Here is a 22273-nt window from a genome sequence, read left to right as displayed (position 1 = left end):
TAATAATTCTGACAATTTTCAAGATTTTATTACACAATAAACTTTTCTTTTAAGATGATTATTTGCTGGAATTATTTTCTACTTTAATTCTTTCTCCAAGACTCATTTTTTATGTAGGTTGACTTGAATCTTGCGAAATTGTTTTGGATATTGCAGTCAATGTCTTTTCTTTCTCAACATCTCTTTTGAAAAGTATTCAAATATATATTTATATTCAGATGAATTAATTTCTTTGTAACATATCGTATTATGCATTTTTTTCTTAAATTATTTAAAATATAATAAGTGTTGAGTTGGATCCTCAACAAGATAAAACAATTAAACTAAACTAAATTTAAACATGAGCAACGAGGATTCCAGACGTTCAAGCTTTATTAAGAGATTTCAAGCTAGGCTTGAGAATCACGAATAAAATTTTAATAATAAAATAAAAATATCGATGATTGTAAAAAATAAATGAGGGGAATCAGTAACAATTTTAAAGTAAAAATATAGTAATTATATTTGCTTGAGTAATCAAATAGATAGAATTTCAGTAAGTATTTTTATTGAGAACATATTGTCAATAAAATAAATGATTATTTGAAGGTATTTCTAAACTAAGGGGTAAATAGGATCTTTTCAGCTATGTGGGTAGGATTGCTAATTTTATTTTCAAATCTCTAAGCACGTCGAGTGGTAAATTTGTCTCTTCAAATTCAACTCTTGTATTAATGGTTACATTAGTTGGTGACGTATCTTGAAGATCTTCTAATCATCGTAATTTGTTAAAAGATTCCTAACTTGATTTTTGCTTATAGACTCAAGCCAATAAAAGAAGAGCATAATATCATCCACATTATAATGATAATTTGAACGTAGGTGTAGGGGATTAATGAGTGCGTAGAATTCACAAATTTTGGTTCGATAATTGTAATTGTAGCATGTGAATATAATTCGATGTTTTTCTCCTATGAAATTCACCGGATGTGTTATGTATATTTTTTATTGATTATTAATTTTAATTCTATATGTTGACTTTTTTTAAATTGTGAAGTAGATATATGACAAAATACGAAATTCATATTATTGTTTATTCCGTTTTATTAAAGGGGAATGATGACTTGTTTCAATAAATTGAGTAAAAAGGAGGTATTCTTATTTCGGGGAAAGTAAGAGAATCCCTTCAAAACTAACCAAACATGACCTAATTCATTTGAAAATTAACTCATTTTAGCAAAATATTTATTTCTTACTTTATCAATCAGACTAAAAACCGTCCAGTCCTTTTATATTTCTTCTTTTAGACAAAAATATGTAATTGTTTTTTTTTTGAGGTGAAAGACAAGTAATTTAATTACTCAACGTCGGAACGTACAATATCCTCCAGCCAAGGAGGGTAATCACTTGTCCAAACCAAACAACCAACAACATCACGCGCAGCCTGCGCTAGTCGATGCGCGGCAAGATTAGCCGTGCGATACATGTGGGAGACCCCCAACAGCCACTTATCTCTTGCTACCGTGAGTATGTCTTGAAGATCCTGAGGGAGGAATGCCCGATCATCCTCCGGCCCAGCCATGATCCGTGCCGCAAGCATCGAGTCGGTGAAGATACAAAAGGGGGTCAAGTATTTCTCAAAACAAAGGATGATACCGTGAATCACAGCCATGACCTCTGCCACCATGGGGTTGGATGTTGGCTGGGTTTTCTTGGTCATGGCAGCGTGGATCCTGCCTTCATGATCGCGCACTATGACCCCGACCCTGAAGGCGGAGGCCGCTTCATCATAAAGAGCGTCGACGTCAACCCTGAATGTGCCTCTCTTTGGCCGAATCCATGCCTTCTCACCCAGCTGCATGCCCATCATTGTGTTAACAGCAAACGTCGGTTTTGCATTCTGAAAAGCGTCCCACAGTGCCACGCAATCATTCTCGGTAACCAACCGACCCTCCCCCTTTGCCTCATGCTTCGCCCTGCACTTCGCCACCCACACCTGCCACACCATAATAACCCAAATCTCAAACTCATCCTTTTGGAAATCATCAAAGATCGCCTTTGCAGCCCCCTCCAGCTCCAAATATTGCGCCTTGCACAAGGTTGCCCAGAACCGTGAATTCTGCCATGTTTTCCTGATAGAAGAGCAGAACAGTAAGCTGTGAGCAGTAGTATCCCATTGCAGTGACAGTTCGTGCACACTCCCTCCATCGGCACATGGTGTTCTCGTAAGTTAACCTCAGTAGGGATTAGATTCCAAAGCGCTCTCCACCAGAAAACCTTTGCCTTGGGTGGAATAGACAAGTTCCACACCATTCGGCTCCACCATTTCGTCTCACGGCCGCTGCTATTGGGGTGCTGATCGAAGTAGCCAATCGCCAGCAAATAAGCCGACTTGACAGTAAACTCCCCTTTTTGATCAAATTGCCATGACAACTCGTCTCTCTGCCCATGCTCCGCAATCGGGGTGTTGCGGATCAAAGCCACGTCCGGTGGCCAAAACAGCTGGTTCAGTTTTGTGGTGTTCCACTTTCCTTCCTTATCAATCAGGTCAGCCACCCACACCGGCTCCAGTGTCGTCAAATCTCGACAGGTCAGTTTACACCCATGAGCCTTTTTAACCCAGACATCCTCAAAAACCTTGATGTTTCTGCCATTGCCCACTTTCCAAAGGCGTCCCTTGTCAATAATATCCCGACTCCATGCCAGAGATCTCCAGATATAGGATGCCCCCGGCTTGACCATTGCACTCAGAATGTCACCAGAGCGGAAGTAGCGCGCCTTGAAGACTCTTGCCACCAATGAATCCGGCCTCTTCAAAATTTTCCAAACCTGCTTCGCAAGGAGCGCCTTATTAAAACAGTTGAGGTTACGAAACCCCATTCCTCCCCAATCTTTTGGTTTGCACATGTCTTCCCACTTGCGCCAATGCAAATGTCTCCGATCCTCCTTATCGCCCCACCAAAACCCTGCACTCAGGCGATTGATATCCTCACAAATGGATTCCGGCAGTCGAAAGCACTGCATGGCGTAGGTTGGGATCGCCTGGATCACTGTCTTGAGCAACACCTCCTTCCCGCCACCCGAGAACTCGCGATGATTCCAGCAAGAGAGTTTCTTTTGCACCTTTTCCGTGATATATCCAAACTGCAACCTTTTCTGCCGAAGTGAGAAAGCCGGTAATCCCAAGTATTTTTGGATTCCCTCCCCCTCTCGAACATTAAGCACTTGAAGCACCTCCTTAATCGCCTCTGGTCTCGTGTTGGGGCTGAAAGAAGCGGACGACTTATCGAAACTAATCCGCTGTCCAGATGCATCTTCATAGAGTTGCAAAATTTCCTTGATTGCTCTCGCCTCCGCTGCCCGGCCCCTAAAGAAGATCAGGCTGTCGTCGGCGAAGAAGAGATGTGTAATACTCAAGACACCAGGAATGATTGGGACCCCTTGAATGGAATGTGCCCTAGCCGCTTGATGGAAGAGTGATGACAGGCCTTGCGCGCACAAGACGAAGAGGAAGGGTGACAGCGGGTCCCCTTGTCTCAAACCCCTAGTCGGCTTGAGCTCACCATAAACTCCGCGGTTAAGGAGAAAGCTGAAAGTCACAGATCGCACACACCTCATAATAAGCCTCCAAATTCGATCCGGGAAGCCAAGACGGCGTAAAACGGCTTCCAAGAAATCCCACTCCACTCGATCATAAGCTTTGTTCATATCCAGTTTCAGGGCCACCATTCCTTCTTTCCCTTTCTTCCGGCTCCGAATCATGTGTTGGCATTCGAAGCTAATCAAGATGTTATCCGTGATGTGCCTTCCTTTGATGAAGGCACTTTGATTCTGGTCCACGATCCTGCCAAGAACCCCTCTCAGTCTGTTGACAATGACTTTGGAAATCAGCTTGTAGATTGTATTGCACATGCTAATAGGCCGGAAGTCCGCCACCGCTTCAGGTTTGTCCTTTTTCGGGATTAAGCCAATCAAGGTCTGGTTCCAATCTTCGATGTCCATGTCTTTGTTGAGAGCACTAAGGACCTGTGAGGTAATGAAGTCTCCCATGGCAGGCCAGAATCTTTGAAAGAACCTCGCATTGAAGTCGTCCGGTCCTGGTGCTTTGGAGGGGTGCAATTCAAACAGGGCCCGTTTCACCTCCTCAGCTGTGAAGGTTCGGTCCAGGTCCGACGCATCCTCAGGCGAGATGCGCTCTTCAATCGAGTTGACCACCTGTTCAAAAATATGTAATTGTTACTTGGGATTAAGACAATAATTCTCAACACGTGTACATCTTTCAGAAGACAGCATAGTGCAAAAATATGTACTCCAAAAAAATCTTGTATTGATAGCTTCCCCCAAAAAAATATAAAATGAGAATTGATAAAAATATCCGCATCTAGTCCTCGTCAGGAAAAATAGAGACTATTATTGATAATTTTTTTTAAAGAATAAAAAAATATGCATCCATATTTATTGTTTGAAAGCATGACACTTCGATTGCAATTCCCTCACTCCATAAACTAGATGATCAATTGAAGTACGTACCAAGAAGGGGATCATAAATGTTTGGGAGAGAAAGTCTTAGCTGATCAATAATAATCGGAGTAAAAGTATTGTATTTATAATTTTTTTTCAATAATAAATAAATATACTTGGTAGTAGAAATATCTTTGCGGGTCTGAACATACGGGTACAGTGATTCCTCCAATTTATCATCACTATTATGTTGCATATCAATAGCTTTAATTAACAATAATTGTATTGTAATTTTGTTGGTTGTAACATATCTAACGGGAATTAATAAATTGCAAAACAGTTACGTGAAAGAAATATGTAACCATCGCATTTGATCCCCTCCAAAAGAGAGAGAGAGAGAACCATCGCATTTCATAAATTGCATGTGATGGGTTTAATTTACAATATTTGTGATATTTTATTTTTCTTCGAGAGAGAAACAAATATTTTAGAAGAATCTACTCCATGTTTCCCACGAATCTTGACATGTTTAGTTTGACACGAGAATTAAAAAATTGTAGATTAGTGTTTTAAAAACTTGTTTGAAAACATAGTTGGGTTAACGATATTTTTCCAAACCCAAGGTTGCTGGGTTTGGGCGGCATAGCAATATGGGATCAGAGTTTAGTAGAGTCATGTTATAAAGTGCAAAAAGTAAACTTTGGATGTTTGATAACAGATGCTGTGTTCATGAGAAAAGAACAAAAAGCCTAAAATAACCTTCTATACTACTCCATAAATCAAAAAAGAAAAAGAAAAAAAAAAAAAAAAGCTTGTCTCCCTTTCACCGCCTACCCACCGCCATCACTGCCCATGAATTAATTATTGGAGAGAGTGGAATTAGAAGCTTCAAAGTTCAAACTATCATAGCCAAATTGTGCGTAGATTTTGTACAGCAATTGCTGATTTTATACTCTCTCTTTCAACAATCGACGAGAGCTGTTATTAGAGAGATGAAGGCAGATTTGGTGCGTGAGTGTGTCGTGTGTGTGCTGTCAGCGGCAGAGAGAGGAGTTGGGGGAAGGGAAAAGCGAGACGACAACTCTCGGCTTTAGGCGACGTCGGCGTTCTTGACAGCCGATTTCCGCCGAGCTCGAGAGAAGCAGCGCTGTGCGTGAGTGTGTGAGTGTTGTTAGCGAGACAGAGAGGGAAAGGGAGATAGAAGATGAAGGGGCACCGGGCTAAGGCAGAGCAAAGCCGACAGCTCGCGCTGCTTCGTCGGTCTTAGGCAACGGCGGTAGAGATGAATTCGTATGTGAATATTTTCAGCATGAGTGCAGAGAAAAGAAGAAGAAGAAGAAACGAGGTTAGAAAGAGATTAATTGAGGGCAATTTTGAGAAAGAAAATAAACTTACCACTCCAGCAACACTAACCGGGGGTGACCTCCTCACCCATTTCCCTTAACAGTGTTTTAGGCTCGGGCCCTCCCTTAAGTTCGGGCCTCCACTTTTCTGTATTTTACTTATCAAACACGAAAAAATTGCTAGTTTGCTATGCAAACTACCATTAACGTGTAGGTAATAAAGTATAAAAGTGATAAAATTGAAGAGATAATGTAATAAAGTGATAAAATAGGAGAGAGAATATAATTAAGATCCCTATTTTTGGACTAATTATTACCTTAAAATTCGTGGAACGGCCCAAAAAAGAATACGTGTCAATATTCGTGGGACGAATGGAGTACTGTGGTGACTCAAATTTAAGATTTTCTTGGTCACACTCACTCAAATTGTGGTCTTTAGTTACATATGAATGCATTGATCAGTTAAATTGTTTCAAACTAACTAATATTGTTTTGACTGAAAAAAGATAGGATTCACAAATCAGGTTATGTAAATATTAATGAGCTAGTTAAAAATAGAAGTATTCAATATTTATAATAAAATTAAACAGTATTTAATCGAGTTGAATTAAGTTAAGTATCATTAGCCTCAACTCTCAAGCTTGAATCACTCGGAAAGGAAGAAGAAGCAGCTTGAATCATCTATTGACAAGCATTCAATTTTATTTGAATTAGTGAAATTCCCAACTATTTATTTAAATCTAAATATTCATTAGTTATTTAAAAGAAAAATTACTTTATATAACAAGATTCGGCCCTTAGTTTGCGTTTTGTGCTTTCAAGGGTTTTTTTTTGGTTCGTTAATAAAATTGTATTTTAATAAATTAAAAGAATAATTACTTTATTTGAAGGAATATATATTATAACAAATAAGATTAATCAATAATTAATATATGTGCTAAATCTTATAGCAATTAAAACTATTGATTTTCCCCTTAAAAACAAAATTATTGAAAATCTTTTTTTAAGGGAATTATTGAAAATCTTTGATACACGTATATATACTGATGCATTCAAATGTATATTATTTTGATTTAAAGTATTTATTTAAAGATTTAAAATTAAAAAAAAAATCTCTCCTCTCTCATCTTTTTTTAAAAAAAAAATAAATCTATTTTCAATGTTTTTCTTTTTATTTTTTTGTCTTTTTATAATACCAAATTTTTATTATTGTGAATTCTTCTTTATTTTTTTATTTTTTCAATATTCAACTCAAATATATACAATTAAAAATAATTCTTTTATTATATTTATAAATATGGTATTTGAGTCGGTATCAATTTTAATACAATATTTAAAGAGTAAAGAGAAATAGTTAGATCGTGTAATTTTACCATTAGAAATTACCAATTTAAATGGTCGTGATATCATAGTTCAATCCCTCAAAAAAAAAAAAAAATCATAGTTGAACCACTACACGTCTACACGGCTACACCAACATAAAATAATGGCCAAATTGAATTTTGATTAAAGAAACAAGATGACACTTTTCTCAGGGAAACACGTCCAAGTCTTTCATTTTCTTGCCAACCACAATTAATCGTATATCGTTTCAACTTCATTATCATCTCTTAAGATGTTATTCTCTGAATCCCAATAATCTACATTAGATTCTTTCGGATTTTGGACATGCCACCTAATTATTTTTAAACTGTAAATAGATAAAGATAACCAAATCGGACCTTAAAAAATCCGAATTCTGTGGCCGATGGACATTAAGCAAAAACCTAGCAAGTAAATGTTATTTTGTGTAAGATGGAATATTTGAATAACTAACTATTCTATTTCTGGAAACTTGCTGTACATTAGTGGTTGAGGAAAAAAAGAAAGAAAGAATGGTAACAGACAGATTATGGTGAAGAAGAAGCATGCTGAAAGAGGAAGGATCCACCTTACTTGGTGTTCTCAAAAAACAAGACCAACCAAATCTTGATGATCCTCACAGACCAAAATCCCCCTTCCACTTCTCTAAATGCTTCACTTACTTCCCATTTCTTTTTACTGCATATATATAAGAATATCATATTAGTATTAACTACCATTCTACAAATTGCAGTATTGTTGAACAAATTTGTACTTTACCTCTCTGGAACCATGATCTTCGAACTGCCTGGCGAATACACCGCTCGTGTTTCTCCAAGAGTTGATCGATTTTCTTCGATTGAGACAGCAAGGGTCCTGAAAATTCAACCTTCTCCCCTTGATCATCATGATAAACCTGTATCAGATCAAATCCCACTGCAAATTACCAAACAAGGCTACAACTGAAAGAGATATAGTATCCAGGAAAGGAGAAGCTCTATAATGCAAACTAACCGAGTTTCTTCTCTTAGTAGCCGAAGCTTCCTCTTTATGGTAGAGCGCCATCGAGAGTTCTTGAGAATGGTATCCTTCCGAAGCATCAAAAGAGTCTGGACGCTCCAATTGGCTCCATTTCTTCAGCATGGATCGTTTGAACGTTTCGTAGGAGTCGTGGCCTTTCATGTTGCCCAACTGCCCCTCTTTCACATCTTCACAATTCTCCTCCCCAGCTGAATCCAAATTATTCCTCAGATGCACAGCACCAGAAGATTCAAGTATTAGACTCCTCGAACTGGACCTACTCCGCGATCTCAAGGATGAATCCATCATCCTCTTCTTCGCCCAGGCAAAACCACTCGACCCTGAAACTTGTAGAGGGCCTGGATATACATCGTCACCTTGAGATGCATTCTTCACGTGGCACGCCTCTTTGGTCACACCCATTGGCTGCTTAGGTGCCTCGTGATCCAATACATTCTCTGCTTTGCGATTGCTGACACCAATTCCATTCACTTTCTTTTCACCTTGCTTTTGAGGAGGCAAGTTCTGTAAAATATAGAAATCAGATCCAAGAACTACACATAGATTCACATACACGAGAGATAGAGAGAGGGAGAGAGGACCTCTTCTGGGGCTAGTTTATTCATTCCGTTTTGCTTCCTAGTGGGTTTCCTCGATTCGGGCCCTCGTGATCTGCCAGCGGGCCTTTTCCTGAAATATATACTGTTAAAGTTTGGATTGGGAAGAAGCAGCACATAGAGTTCAAGACTCCATCTAAGGTATGATAAGCAATACCTGCTAGCCTCCTCATGATGTTTAATATCTATCTCCTTACTAGGAGGGTACTTTGGCACGCTCGACGGGTCACAAGCATACGGCTTCGTCTTGAAGTACTAAAGATCATATATAAAGAATCAAGTGATTAGAAGGATCCTACTTGATATGAAACCATTTGCACCAGATAACTTGCAAATGTAAGCGGCCATTGATCATAAAAAGAATACCTCTGAAGCCAGGGCTGAGGTAGCCGTACCCCTCTTATGCGGTTCCACGGATAGAAGAGTTTCTATGAGTGAGACAGCGGATTCGGGTAGATCCTTGAAGGTTTGCCACAGAGAGCTCTTATAAGGATGCTGCGGTTTAAACAAAGTCGCGTGAGGAAGCTTCGACTTCTTCCAGTAATCGTCTGGTGGGGATCCACAGAGTTTGAATATTTTGTGCAGCTGTTCAACCTATGGTCATAGAATTAAGTGATGCTTCAAATTAGGCATGCTTCACAAGTCATGAGCCAAAAAAAGCACAATAACAGGGTTAGAAAGGGTGTTAACCTCAGTTCTCCCTTGAAGGATGGGTTTACCAATCAGAAGCTCAGCAAGTAAGCAACCTACGCTCCATAGATCCACTGATGCCCCGTAATCTGTGGAGCCTAGCAAGAGTTCCGGAGGGCGATACCACAAAGTCACAACTCGACTAGTTAGAGGTTGTCTCTGCCCATAAGAATTGAAGTTTGCTAATCCGAAATCAGCAACCTTAAGGACTCCTCCATCATCTACTAAAAGATTGGCACCTTTAATATCCCGATGCATTACTCCTCGAGCATGGCAATGCTCGAGGCCAGATAACAGTTGCTTCATGTAACATTTGACCTAAGAGTAGTGAGAAAAGAATCAATTACTTTGCTCAAAGAGAGTGATAATCTATAGAAATTAGCCATCTTGCAATAGAGTGACTGAGTTTTTCTCATGTTTCTGGCTTAATACCTATAACACCACCAATGAATGTAATTATGATGCACAAATGGTTAGGAAGAATAATCCAAACCTGTGCTTCAGTGAAAGTAATCTCTGGGGAAGATAGTAGGCCAGAGATATCATGCTCCATATACTCGAACACAAGATAAATGTTGCATGAGGATCGGGATGTAATCAGCCCTTCCAACTTAATAATATTTGGATGGTCAAGTCTACGAAGAATTGTAATCTCCCGAGCCATGAAACGAACACTTTCTGGCTCGAAATTGTCAAATCGGACCTTCTTCAAAGCAACTATCTTCCCAGTTTCCAAGTCTCGTGCTCTGAATACAGTGCTGTATGTACCCTGACCAATCTGTTAACATATATTTCCAACTTCACATCTTATCACCAAAAATCACCATAACATGAAAACTTGAAAACTACTTCTTATATGCTAACAATATACTTCACCCTATTATCAACATATATATTAGGGGGGTCTCATCGCGTTTCAGATCAAAATCGACACAAATAATGCAGCTTCTCACGTTCAATTGGAGTTCCAGAGTCAGATTAAAAACAAAAAAACAAACAAACAAATGATTTGTAAGAAGAAGTTAAAGGTAAATATTTTAGCTGAAATTACTTACTAGTATTGAAAATAGAAACAAAGCAGTCCTTTTCTGTTCACTACAATTCAATACATTAGCTATCTAGGGACCGTTTCAGCAGGTTAGGCATAAAAACACAACTGCACAGCTATACAATGAAGACTCCAGCTTAAATGATTCAATAATTGCAGCAACGCTACACCAATACGCACTCATCATCAACTCCTCGCAAACTATCTACCCATAGTTAAGTGAAATTCAAGAAACTCGTTGTATTGATCTTGATATGCAGAAAATAGAGAACCCAGAATTAGTATTAGAAATTAAATTACTAAAAACAAGTATGATAACGACAGATGTAATCATAATTGAAAGATTGTAAATTTGAAACCTTTTCAAGTTTCTCGAAGGAGTCAGCTCTAAGCGGCACCCATCCCTGGATGGCTTCACCGGCGACGGCGCTGAGCCAGGCCGGCCAGCCCGCGGCGACCTGCTCCCCCTCCACAAACTTGTGGAGGTTTCCCAGCCTAAAACTCACCGACCCACTTCCACACTCATTCGAACTCGTCCGCCCCGACTCGCCCACCTCGCTCCCGGACTCAGTCGAACCACCCCTCTTCTTCACCTTCTTCAAGTTCGCATCCAGCTCCGCCGCCAAACCGCCGCCGCCGATGCTCCCCACCCTGCTCCGACCATTGAACGCCCCGGAGTGGTCCAGCGCGGCCGGCGTGACGGACACCGTTTGCTTCGACGACACGCAACCCATAGCGGCCGCGCCACCCGGTCGCCTCACCAACCCATCAGAATGCACCAAATCTTGAGGCGGGTGGAGCTCAATGCCGGTCTCCTAGATGATCGAAAATTCAACCTTCCGTTTTTATATGGCACTCAAGAAAAAGAAGATATTTTTCACCTCTCTCTTTTATGTGCGGCAATTGCGGGATAGCTTCCCTCTTAATGGGGCTCGCAAGAACTAAAGCGGAATCAACGGAGTGAGGAAAGCAGTCGCCTCTTTTGCCCCCTCCCTCACTATCATGGATGCTGTATAATATACTCCACTATTTTGCTTCTCTAAAAGAAGAGCGAGAATCTGCACAGTGTAAAACCAAGAAAAGTTGGCAGAATTATACCAAATGAACTCTGGGTATGTATTTGACTTTTACGTTGATTTGGGTTTGGTAATGGGATTGGGGCTCAATTTCTGCACCATTTTTCTACTATTTTATTTTGGTTTATGATTTTAGTTGCCTTCAAAAGCGTTCAAACTTCAAAACTAGACGCCCATTTTGGTGGGGGATTGGTTGCAGCATACATAATAGTGACAGAGAATGAGAATATAGAGGTGGTGGGGGTGGTTTGGGCACACTTATTTTATTTATTTTAAGGCCTAAATTATAAACATATGCTTTTTTTCTATTTTATCCCGTAATTTTTTAATTATTTGCTCATTATTTTTGCAGTCTGCCTCATATCCTGTTCGAAACTATCATTTTCAATGATTATTTTTTTTTTCTAAAAATAAAACTTTTTTGAGATTGCATATTTCATATGATATACGAAAATGAAGATAATTTTTTGTTGACAATTTATTTTATTTTTTACTTTTTTACATTTTTTTTTTTTTTTGGTGGGGTGGGGCAATAATGGAGCGCGTGGTTGTGGAGAGAGAAGGAAACATATTGGTTGGGTTGGTGTTGACGAACGACTAATGTGTTCCCATAAATATATTGATTGCTGTGTATTGAGATATTACAAATAAAAAAGAGTGAACAGTCAAATTCCACTATCAAAAGTTGTGATATTATATTTACTATCTCATTCTTGTATTTTGATGTAGATGAATTCTCGCATCATGTAGCATAATATGATTGCAAATAATTTGATTTGATTATACATGAAAAAAGAGATGTATGGAAAACAAAATTATGCAAAAAAAAAAAAACAGAAAGAAAGTAGTATGTAAATTTGGTTCTCTGTGGTATGAATTTGATCAATTGATGGTTAAATTGAACGTTCAGTAGGAACTTATCCTAAAAAAACGAGAAGTGAACTTTCAAATGAATAGTGATATTAAATTTTGTTATCCTAATAAAGTTACTTAATCTAAAACACTCAAAATTATTTATATGTAATTAATTTTTTATGATATGAACTCATCCAAACTAAATAGTAGAAATCGTGTCATAACTTTCAAATTCTTACCTTAGAGCATTTTTTTTATAAGTTACAGTATTAAATAAAGAAATTTAAAGGTCGTATCACAGGCAGAGATGTCAAAAAAGTCCAAAACCGACGGATCAACCCGAATAGATTGATAAAAAATGAGGATTACGACTGAAAATTTTTAGCCCGAATGGCCCGAACCGAAAATAGCCCGAGCCTGATAGGATTGGCCCGAAAATCGAGTGAGTTGGCCCGATTAACCGAACACTTTTTTAATAATTAATTTTTAAACTTTAATAATTTACTTTTTAATTCGATAATAACATATTGATGCTTGTAGAATATATTTTGATTTTTTCTAACAGTTAATAACAAACATATATGATATACAAGTTAAAGAAAGATAGTCATTTATGTTAAATCCATGTAGTACAATTTTTATGAGAAAATGAAGTTAAAGTTAGATTTATGTAAACTTTGTATCTAAAACAAGGCTAAATATCTTGATTTAACAACACGATATATTTTTATTACAAGAATATGATAATCTATAAAAAAAATTAAACATATAAAAAAATCGTAAACTTGCCGGCCCGAATGGGCTAGCCCGAAACCGAGTGGGTTAGGGTTAGGGTCGAAAAATTTTAGCCCGAAAAATAAAAAAACCGACTAGTCCGAATCGAAAATAACCTGAAACCGAATGGGTTGACCCGAAATCGAGTGGGCGGCCCGATTGACATCCCTAATCACAGGGGACTCGAACCTAAGACCTTTAGCCTTAGACATTAATTTTGGTTGAGCCTATAGCTAGCTCATTCATGTTTTGAGCCCATTTATAAGTCAACTATTGTATTAGTTTGACTCATCATGCTGACTCATATGAATTAGTTTTGATTTTTTTTTTTAATTTTGATTTAATTTAAATAAAGCAATTACATAAATTTAAACAATGAAAATCACACATCTTGCGCTCTCTTCATGAGACAATTTCAGTGACCCTTTATAATGTATGTATTTCGATTTGCTACAATTTCATTCCTCGACGTATCTATGAAAAAAAATTGAATTAAGAAAGAATTTGAGAGGAATTAAGAAATTGAGATGAAGTGATGTAGGAAATAATGAATTATATAAATAATATAAAAAAACAACAATTTATCGTTTTGCACATCAAAGAATCATTGGCAAATTTTCATTTTTTTTAGTAAAATAGGTGCGTGCATTGTACCCGTCATAAATAATCGTCAATAAATAAAACTCATGTGTCATCGCATCGCGCTTCAAGTCGACATCGTCTGCATCGGTCGATTCATCGCTAAGGCAGGCACGAGCCGAGCGATGAACCGCAAGCTCTTAAAATCATTCGATTTGAATACAAAATAACTTAATGAATACAATTCCTTTTAGTTAATAAAAGACTCGAGTCTTTGATAAGAATGGGAACAAAGGAAGAAAAGAAAAAGAGAGAAAAAGGAATTACTCGATAATGACAATATACACATTATAAAAAAGTAAATTTAATAAAAAAAGCAAAAGTGACGAAATTTCACCCCCAACAAAAAGAAGAAAAAGAACAGGAAACAAAAAACAAAGTGGAAGCAAATGATTAATAAGGGGTGCATGGTAGCCTAGTGTAGAGTAGACTTCCCCATCCAATCTCAAACCTTTTCCATTCTCCAATTTTCCCCCTTTTTTAAAAGTCGTTCAACCAAAAATGTCATTTTTTATTTACCATATTGCATTCTGCATTTGTGCTACCACTTTTAAGGCAATATTAAATGCATTAATTTTTATTGCTTGCTAGTTGCTACTATAACCCACAATTCAAAGCATTGCACATGCACGCTGTTAAAAATAATGTTAGTGTGCGTTTCAAAAAAAATGTTTTTGTGTGATTCTAAAAAAAATAATGTTTTGTGCGCGTTTCTTTTGTATACATGGAAATAAGGTTTTGTGTTTAAGTGTTTTTAGTTTATATTATTCATATAATGATAGGTTTAGAGCCTATCAAGATAGAGACGGACGCGAGAATGGAACTCGTCGTACACGCCGGGAATGGTCGGGAAAAGAAAACACGCAAGAAAGATAAATTAGGGTTTGTATTAATCCAGGTGAAGAATAATACAACGCTAATCATCTATAAATACTAAGGACCCTAGGTTTGGTTCGACCTACGATTCGGGAAAGAACCAACAAGAAAACCCGAAAAGGAGCTTGGAATAGGCTCGACTCGATAATGAAAAGATCGGGCTAGGCCCGATCAAAAAAATAACAAAACAATTAACGATAAATAATAAAGTCTTCATATTTCTTAGGCCCACGAAGATTCCTCTTAGGCCGTGAACTTCCCACGTCATCCAACTCCTCCTCACGGCCCGTCTCTCTCGTGTCGAACACCACGGGCTCAATCTCCCTACTAGCCCTCGGCTCCTCAACATGCACCTCCTTTGGTACCTCACTCGTATCAACTCCCCCCTCGATGAAAGCGTCCTTGTCCTCAAGGACGAGCGACGGGAATCGACGATTAATAACCTCCATGGGTTCCCACGTAGGAGTGCTGCCACCATCATCTTCCCAGTGGAGGAGACCCTCCTCAACCGCCATGTTCTGCCGCCAAACTGTACGCCTATCAACAAGCTTCAAAGGCTTCGACACCACTCGGCCCCGCGCGAAGAACGAAGGGAATGGCGACGCCAAAGATACACCCCCATCCACGAAAGGCCGTAGCAAGCTCACATGAAAGACGTTGTGGATTCTGCTCCCCTCCGGCAACTGCAAACGGTACGCAACGGGACCCACACGCTCCAAAACCTCGAACGGTCCGTAAAAACGACGACTCAACTTCTGAGACAACGGCCGAGCAACGGAGTGTTGTCTGTAAAGCTGCAATTTCAGCAGCACACGATCTCCGACCTTAAACTCCACATGACGGCGATGCCGATTAGCCACATCCCGCATTCGCTGCTGCATGCGCTCAAGGTTGTGACGAAGCTCCACCAACAACTCTCCGCGCTTGCGAATAATATCCGCCACCGTCGAAGGGCACGAAGCACGCGGAGGAACAGCCACCAAAGCTGGTGGTTCGCGGCCATATAGGGCATGAAATGGCGAAGTGCCGAGACCTTCATGGTAGAAACAATTAAGAGCTAATTCCGCCCACGGTAAAAAATTCGTCCACTTCGATGGACGCTCCGATACAAAGGCACGAAGATATTGTTCCAATCCCCGATTGCGAACCTCCGTCTGTCCATCGGATTGGGGATGATATGCCGTGGTGAAGTGAAGTTTCGTCCCACTCAATTTAAACAAGTTTTCCCACACCTCATTTAGAAACACCGAGTCGCGATCGGACACTATAGAGGCTGGAAAACCGTGATGTTTAACCACCGTATCCACAAACAAATTCGCCACCCTCCACGCGTCAAACTTAGTCGGAAGTGGCGCGAAATGAGCGTACTTAGATAAACGGTCCACCACCACCATAATAGCCGTAAATCCACGAGATTGTGGAAGTCCCGTGATGAAGTCCATCGTTACATGCTCCCAGACTTGACTTGGAATCGGTAATGGTTGGAGCAAGCCCGCAGGTTTCTGCGTCGAGTACTTCGTTGTCTGACATTCCAAACAAGCCGCGACGTACTCCTTCACCTCACGACGTAACCCTACCCAATAAAACAACGAAGCAATGCGACGAAGAGTACGCTCGACGCCAGGATGGCCTGCCATGGGTGTTGAATGATGCTCATAGAGCAACGCCCCCTTCGCTGCCGAGGTTTCCGACACCATAATCTGCTGCCCCCTATAGAGAACTCCATCCCTCAACGACCACATGGGCGCAGCCGTGCCATCCTCCACTTGCGCCACCAGCTGCTGCAAATCCGGCTTAGTGCGGACTTCCTCACGGATTATCTCTAAGATATCAGGGAGGGGGTGGGAAACCGCTGCAAATAACGAGGCTTCCTCCGTGGCCGCCGGTTCTCCTTCACGACGCGACAACGCGTCCGCCACCCGATTCAATGCCCCGGTCTTGTATTCTATACGAAATTTATATCCCATGAGCTTACGGACGTACAACTGCTGATCCGGGGTCTGAATAACCTGCTGCAAAAGTTCCTTCAAGCTTTTCTGGTCCGAACGAATCACGAATTCCCGACCCAATAAATACTGGCGCCATTTCTGCACGGATTCGACAATGGCATAGAGTTCCTTGTGATATGTGGACGAAATTCGTCGTCGAGGACCGAGTTTCTTGCTAAAGAAGGCTATGGGATGTCCGTCTTGAAGGAGAACGGCGCCCACTCCAAAATCCGACGCATCAGTTTCCACATAAAACGTCTTACTGAAGTCGGGCAGACGCAATATTGGGGCTGTCGTCATGGCTTGCTTCAGCCGTTCGAAACTCTCCTCCGCTTTCTCCGACCACTCGAACGCCTCTCTCTTGAGTAAGTCGGTGAGAGGGGCTGCTAGCATTGCATAGCCCGCCACAAATCGGCGATAATACCCCGTCAAGCCTAGAAACCCACGAAGTTGTTTAACGGACGTCGGTCTTGGCCAAGCAACCATGGCTTCTATCTTCGAGACGTCGGCCTTAAGCTGTCCTCCCGAAATAACGTGCCCCAAGTAATCCACCGTTGTGCATGCAAACGAACACTTGGATAGCTTAATGAAGAAGTGATGGCCGAGCAAGATCGAGAAGACTTCCTGAAGATGGGACGCGTGTTCCTCCACCGACTGGCTATAGATTAAAATGTCGTCGAAGAACACGATGACAAAATGGCGAAGTAACGGCCTGAAGATCTCGTTCATGGCCGCCTGAAAGGTGGATGGCGCGTTCGTGAGACCGAACGGCATTACCAGGAACTCGAAATGCCCGTCGTGAGTGCGGAAAGCCGTCTTATAAATATCGTCGGTATGCATCCGAATCTGGTGATATCCCGACCGCAAATCAAGCTTTGTGAAAATCCGCGCGGCCCCTAACTCATCAAACAACTCATCTGTCGTAGGGATGGGAAAATTATCCGCCACGGTGACCGCATTGAGGGCCCGATAATCTATACAGAAGCGAAACGAACCGTCCTTCTTACGAATCAACAGGACCGGAGACGAGAAGGCGCTGCAGCTTCGCCGAATAATTCCCATCTCCAACATCTCGCGAACCTGACGCTCAATCTCATTTTTCTGAAAATAGGGATATCTATACGGCCTCACATTAACCGGCTTCGAGTTCAGGAGAAGATGTATCTTGTGATCGAAAACACGGGACGGGGGCAAACCCTTTGGCACCGCAAATACGGCCTCATTCTGAAGAAGCACCTCACGGATGATGATTGGCAAAGAGTCGGCCAATTTCAACCCCTCATCCAATGTGGGCGTGGACTCGGAAATTGGAACTAGCTCATAACAATTGACATCCTCCGGATGCAACAATATGGTGGCAAGTGTATGCACCGAAATTTGGCGTGGTTTCCGTGGCGTCACCTTCAAACACACTCGCCGGCCCCCGCTCTGAAATTCCACCGTACCCGCATCGTAATCACTCGTCACACGGTGGAGGGAGTGTAGCCATGACATCCCTAAAATCACCTCCTGGCCATACACCGGCAACACACACAAATCTAACAACGACGAATGGCCCTGAATACGCAACTCGGCGCTAGCACACATATAAGAACAGGTTAGAAATTGGCCATTGCCCACAAAAACACGAAAAGGACGAATCGACGTTAGAGGTAACTTAACTTTTTCCACAATATCCGGATGAACAAAATTGTGAGTGCTACCGGAATCCACCAATATGAACACGTCCGAGCCCCCCAAGAATCCACGAAACTCCAACGATGTGGCCCTCGATTGGCCATCCATGCGATATATGTGAGATAGATCGGCCGATACCACCTCCGTCGAGGCCGGTGCGTCGCAGGATGGCTCCTCAGTGTCATCCTCATCGTCCGATCCCATGTAAGCCAAGAACTTCCCTTTGCAAACATGGCCCCTCGCCCACTTATCCGAGCAATACCAACACAACCCCAGGCGAGTCTTCTCTGCCTTCTCCGCCGATGACAAACGGACTACCGGAAGTTTTGAATAGTCACGAGGGCGAGAAGAGGACTGTCCCCCTTGCTGACTCTCGGCTACCGGAGTGGCCGGTACGGGCGCAACAGCCGGACGCGACTCCCTCGGTGGCCACGAGCGCCGAGCCAAGCCTGGCGAACGCTCCACGGCCGCGTCAAACTCGGTTGCGAACGCCATGGCTGCCGCTACCGAAGACGGGTGCTGAAAGCGCACCTGATTGCGAATCGAACTCCGTAATCCCCCCAAATAAATTGGAAGCAACGTCGACTCCGGCACTCCCGTAATCTGATTCCGCATTCGCTCAAACTCCTGATTGAACTCCGCGAGAGTCCCGGTCTGCGACAATTTCGCGATGAGCTCGATGTAATTGGTGAAATAATGGGGATCAAATCTGCGTCGCACGTCCTCAAGAAACTGGCCCCAAGAAGCTCCCGGATTACTCGCTCTATAGGAAAAAACCCAATCGGAAGCGGGTGGTAGAAAGAGCATGACAACGTAGTGCAAACGATGCTCCTCCGATAGCATAATGTGATCGAAGAAATACTGAATCCTCGTCACCCAACTGTGGGCATCGGACCCGTCGAATGTCGGTGGGTCCAGCTTGAGCAAGCGAGATGGATCGGGCACGGACTGGGGCAAACTAGAACGAAGCCCATGCTGACCGTGGTGCGGCCCAGCCCCTGGTGGGTCCCACGCTGTCCGTGCATGAAAATTTGGGTTTCCTGCTCCTTGCGGAAACCCTACATGTGAGGGAGAAAACCCCACGTGATGCTGCTGTCCCTCCCCATACAAAGTTGTAGAAGACGACGGCACGGACCCAAACTGAGCCCACCCCGGTGGGAATGACGGAGGGACCGTCGTCGATGCGAACGTAATCGACGGTGGCGGGTTCGCCAATGATGAAGGCAGCGGCTGGAATACGGAGGCTACGGGTAGCGACGTCGAACGAGCCGTCGTCACCTCAACGGCTGTAGAAGATGGCCCTCCCGGACTCCACCCTGCCGACTTCCATGCCGGGGGCATCCCGTAAGGCGGGTCTGGATCCGGGCGACGATTATGCTGCGTCAATGCCATATGACTCTCACAAGCGTCCAAGCGAGTCTCCAAACGTCGAAACAACGCTAGAACAGCCTCCGAAGATAAGGGCGAATGAACGATGGTGGAGCCACCACCCAACGGAGGCTGCGATGCCTCCAACTTTGACGAAACCGGCACCGAATTGACACCAGAACTAGAAGGAATCGACATGGTTCAATAGATGAAAGCACCAGTTGATAGGTTTAGAGCCTATCAAGATAGAGACGGACGCGAGAATGGAACTCGTCGTACACGCCGGGAATGGTCGGGAAAAGAAAACACGCAAGAAAGATAAATTAGGGTTTGTATTAATCCAGGTGAAGAATAATACAACGCTAATCATCTATAAATACTAAGGACCCTAGGTTTGGTTCGACCTACGATTCGGGAAAGAACCAACAAGAAAACCCGAAAAGGAGCTTGGAATAGGCTCGACTCGATAATGAAAAGATCGGGCTAGGCCCGATCAAAAAAATAACAAAACAATTAACGATAAATAATAAAGTCTTCATATTTCTTAGGCCCACGAAGACTCCTCTTAGGCCGTGAACTTCCCACGTCATCCAACTCCTCCTCACGGCCCGTCTCTCTCGTGTCGAACACCACGGGCTCAATCTCCCTACTAGCCCTCGGCTCCTCAACATGCACCTCCTTTGGTACCTCACTCGTATCATATAATTAGGGCAGATTCAGAATTTAATAATAGGATTGACTAAAAATAAATATTTTGATCGATGATGATGTTGATGTATATCATTGGTGATCAAATGAGCTGGTAAGGAAAAGTGGAGAAGAACAATATTGGAGTATTCAATCTGATTTCTTCGTTCGCATTGCACACTCTTTGATATTTTAATTATTTTAGGGTTGATTAATTTTGAATTGGACTTAATATATAGTATAATACAAGTGTATAATAAAAAAGTTTTGAGCTTGCATTGAGCTAGAGCCTAATGCGGGCCCTTAATAGATTTGTCCATGCATCTAAATAGATAATACAAACATTAAACAATTTGAGGAGCAGGAGGTGGCATGTTGCCTTAACTTAAAATTGTTAATGTTTAAAGAGTTAAGGTTTGAGTCTATTGTGACGAGATTTTTAATTTAATTGTCAATTTACCAAATAATAATGAAAAAATATAAGGAGTCGAAAACTTGAAACACAAGGTTTTGAGAAAGATTTTAGATAGGGAAGAGAGAGAGATAGAGAGAGTTTAGGGATTAGTATAAGTCAATCTTATATTATGATTTTACAAAAGACATATTAAAGTGGAAATAATTACTCATTATGGTTTTGAATGAGCTCATTGTGACTTAGATAACGAAAAATGTTATTTTAGGTGTGATTAGATGTGCTGCGCTTAGATGTGGATGTTGCCTATGAAGAGGGTGGTCGAAAGATTGGAGTTGGGTTTATTGTGCGCGATTCGATGAGGAATATCGTAGTCGCAGTTTCGCAGGCCATCGGTTATACTGAGACGGTGCTTATGGACGAACTCCACACGATGATGGTTAGTATTGGATTTTGCTTGGAAAATGATTTCGAACCGATTGCTCTTTACACGAATTCTATGCCTGTTATTCATGTTCTTCAGAATTCTCATCATGGTTCGGATTCACTGTGCGATGATTTATGGAAGGTGTTTCAACACGCTCGCTAGCATGTGGCTTTGGATTTTTTTTACACAAGGCGTGTCGCCAATAAAGCAACACATGAGCTTGCTTGTTTTGCTTTATCGTATTCTGATGTAATGATTTGGAAATCAGGTTTTCCTACTCGAGCTTCTCGACGTTGTTCGTCTCGCTTTTATCATAATATAATCTCTTCTTTCGCCTAACAAAAAAGGTGCGATTGGATTGATATATTTAAGTGCAACACAAAATGCTTACTTATATTCACTCATTCAGTTTAAATAACACTAATAAAAAAATCTAACAAGAAACCTAGGGCATGAAACAAATTTATATAACAAATAATGAGTTTAATTCAAATATATGGATTTGAATCCAAATATTTGATCCGGTAAACAGTCCTATCCTACATAAACATTTGTGCAAAAAATATATGTATATTGATTTAAAACATTACATTTAAACAATATAGTTATAATTTATTTTTGGATGAGTTTGAAATCAATATATTTTTTTATCCTTCAAATGAAAGTATAAGTACCTAATTCAAATAATATGCGAATCACATTAACTTTTGTTGTGCATATAAGAGCATCAACATCGATCCGACTCATTGTCTGGCTCAAGTTGGCCTTGGCGATGAGCCAACCAATACAGACGATGGTGACTCGAGGAGCGGTGCAAGACGTGTCTGGCTCATGCGTGATTTTGAATGACACGTGCATTGCACACGCCTATATTATTAAATAAAAAAAATTGAAAAATTGACAACGGCTCTTTGCTGCAGAATGCTCTTTGTTGTTGTTGTTGTTGTTGTTGTTGTTGTTGTTATTATTATTATTATTATTATTATTATTATTAT

General features: G+C 41.2%; 1 protein-coding gene across 2 annotated transcripts; it reads right to left on the bottom strand.

Annotated features, from left to right (window-relative positions):
- Nucleotides 1-7490: 7490 nt before the first annotated feature.
- Nucleotides 7491-11792, bottom strand: LOC131020374 (protein IMPAIRED IN BABA-INDUCED STERILITY 1-like). 2 transcript variants are annotated; one of them, XM_057949142.1, is made up of 10 exons: nucleotides 11381-11790; nucleotides 10859-11314; nucleotides 9945-10229; nucleotides 9452-9769; nucleotides 9128-9355; nucleotides 8919-9016; nucleotides 8747-8834; nucleotides 8139-8669; nucleotides 7905-8040; nucleotides 7491-7823 (listed from the first exon to the last, which is right to left on the bottom strand). In XM_057949142.1, the coding sequence occupies exons 2-10, from the start codon at nucleotides 11231-11233 to the stop codon at nucleotides 7804-7806; spliced, it is 2079 nt and encodes a 692-aa protein (XP_057805125.1). In that variant the 5' UTR covers nucleotides 11234-11314; nucleotides 11381-11790; the 3' UTR covers nucleotides 7491-7803. The 2 variants fall into 2 exon arrangements, with proteins under 2 accessions (XP_057805125.1, XP_057805124.1); XM_057949141.1 differs by having other exon boundaries at nucleotides 7491-8040; nucleotides 11381-11792.
- Nucleotides 11793-22273: the final 10481 nt, after the last annotated feature.

The sequence above is a fragment of the Salvia miltiorrhiza genome, chromosome 4 (assembly GCF_028751815.1).
Source record: "Salvia miltiorrhiza cultivar Shanhuang (shh) chromosome 4, IMPLAD_Smil_shh, whole genome shotgun sequence".
NCBI classification, from domain to species: Eukaryota; Viridiplantae; Streptophyta; class Magnoliopsida; order Lamiales; family Lamiaceae; genus Salvia; species Salvia miltiorrhiza.
The sequence above is the reverse complement of the archived record's forward strand: the minus strand, read 5'-3'. Positions and strand labels throughout refer to the sequence as shown.

Excerpts from the sequence above, each read along its gene's own strand:
- LOC131020374 (XM_057949141.1), bottom strand. The coding sequence starts at position 11,233 with ATGGGTTGCGTGTCGTCGAAGCAAACGGTGTCCGTCACGCCGGCCGCG. Across the intron at positions 10,230-10,858 it reads CCTTCGAGAAACTTGAAAAG|ATTGGTCAGGGTACATACAG; the intron begins GTTTCAAATTTA and ends ATATGTTAACAG. Across the intron at positions 9,356-9,451 it reads TCCTTCAAGGGAGAACTGAG|GTTGAACAGCTGCACAAAAT; the intron begins GTTAACACCCTT and ends CTATGACCATAG.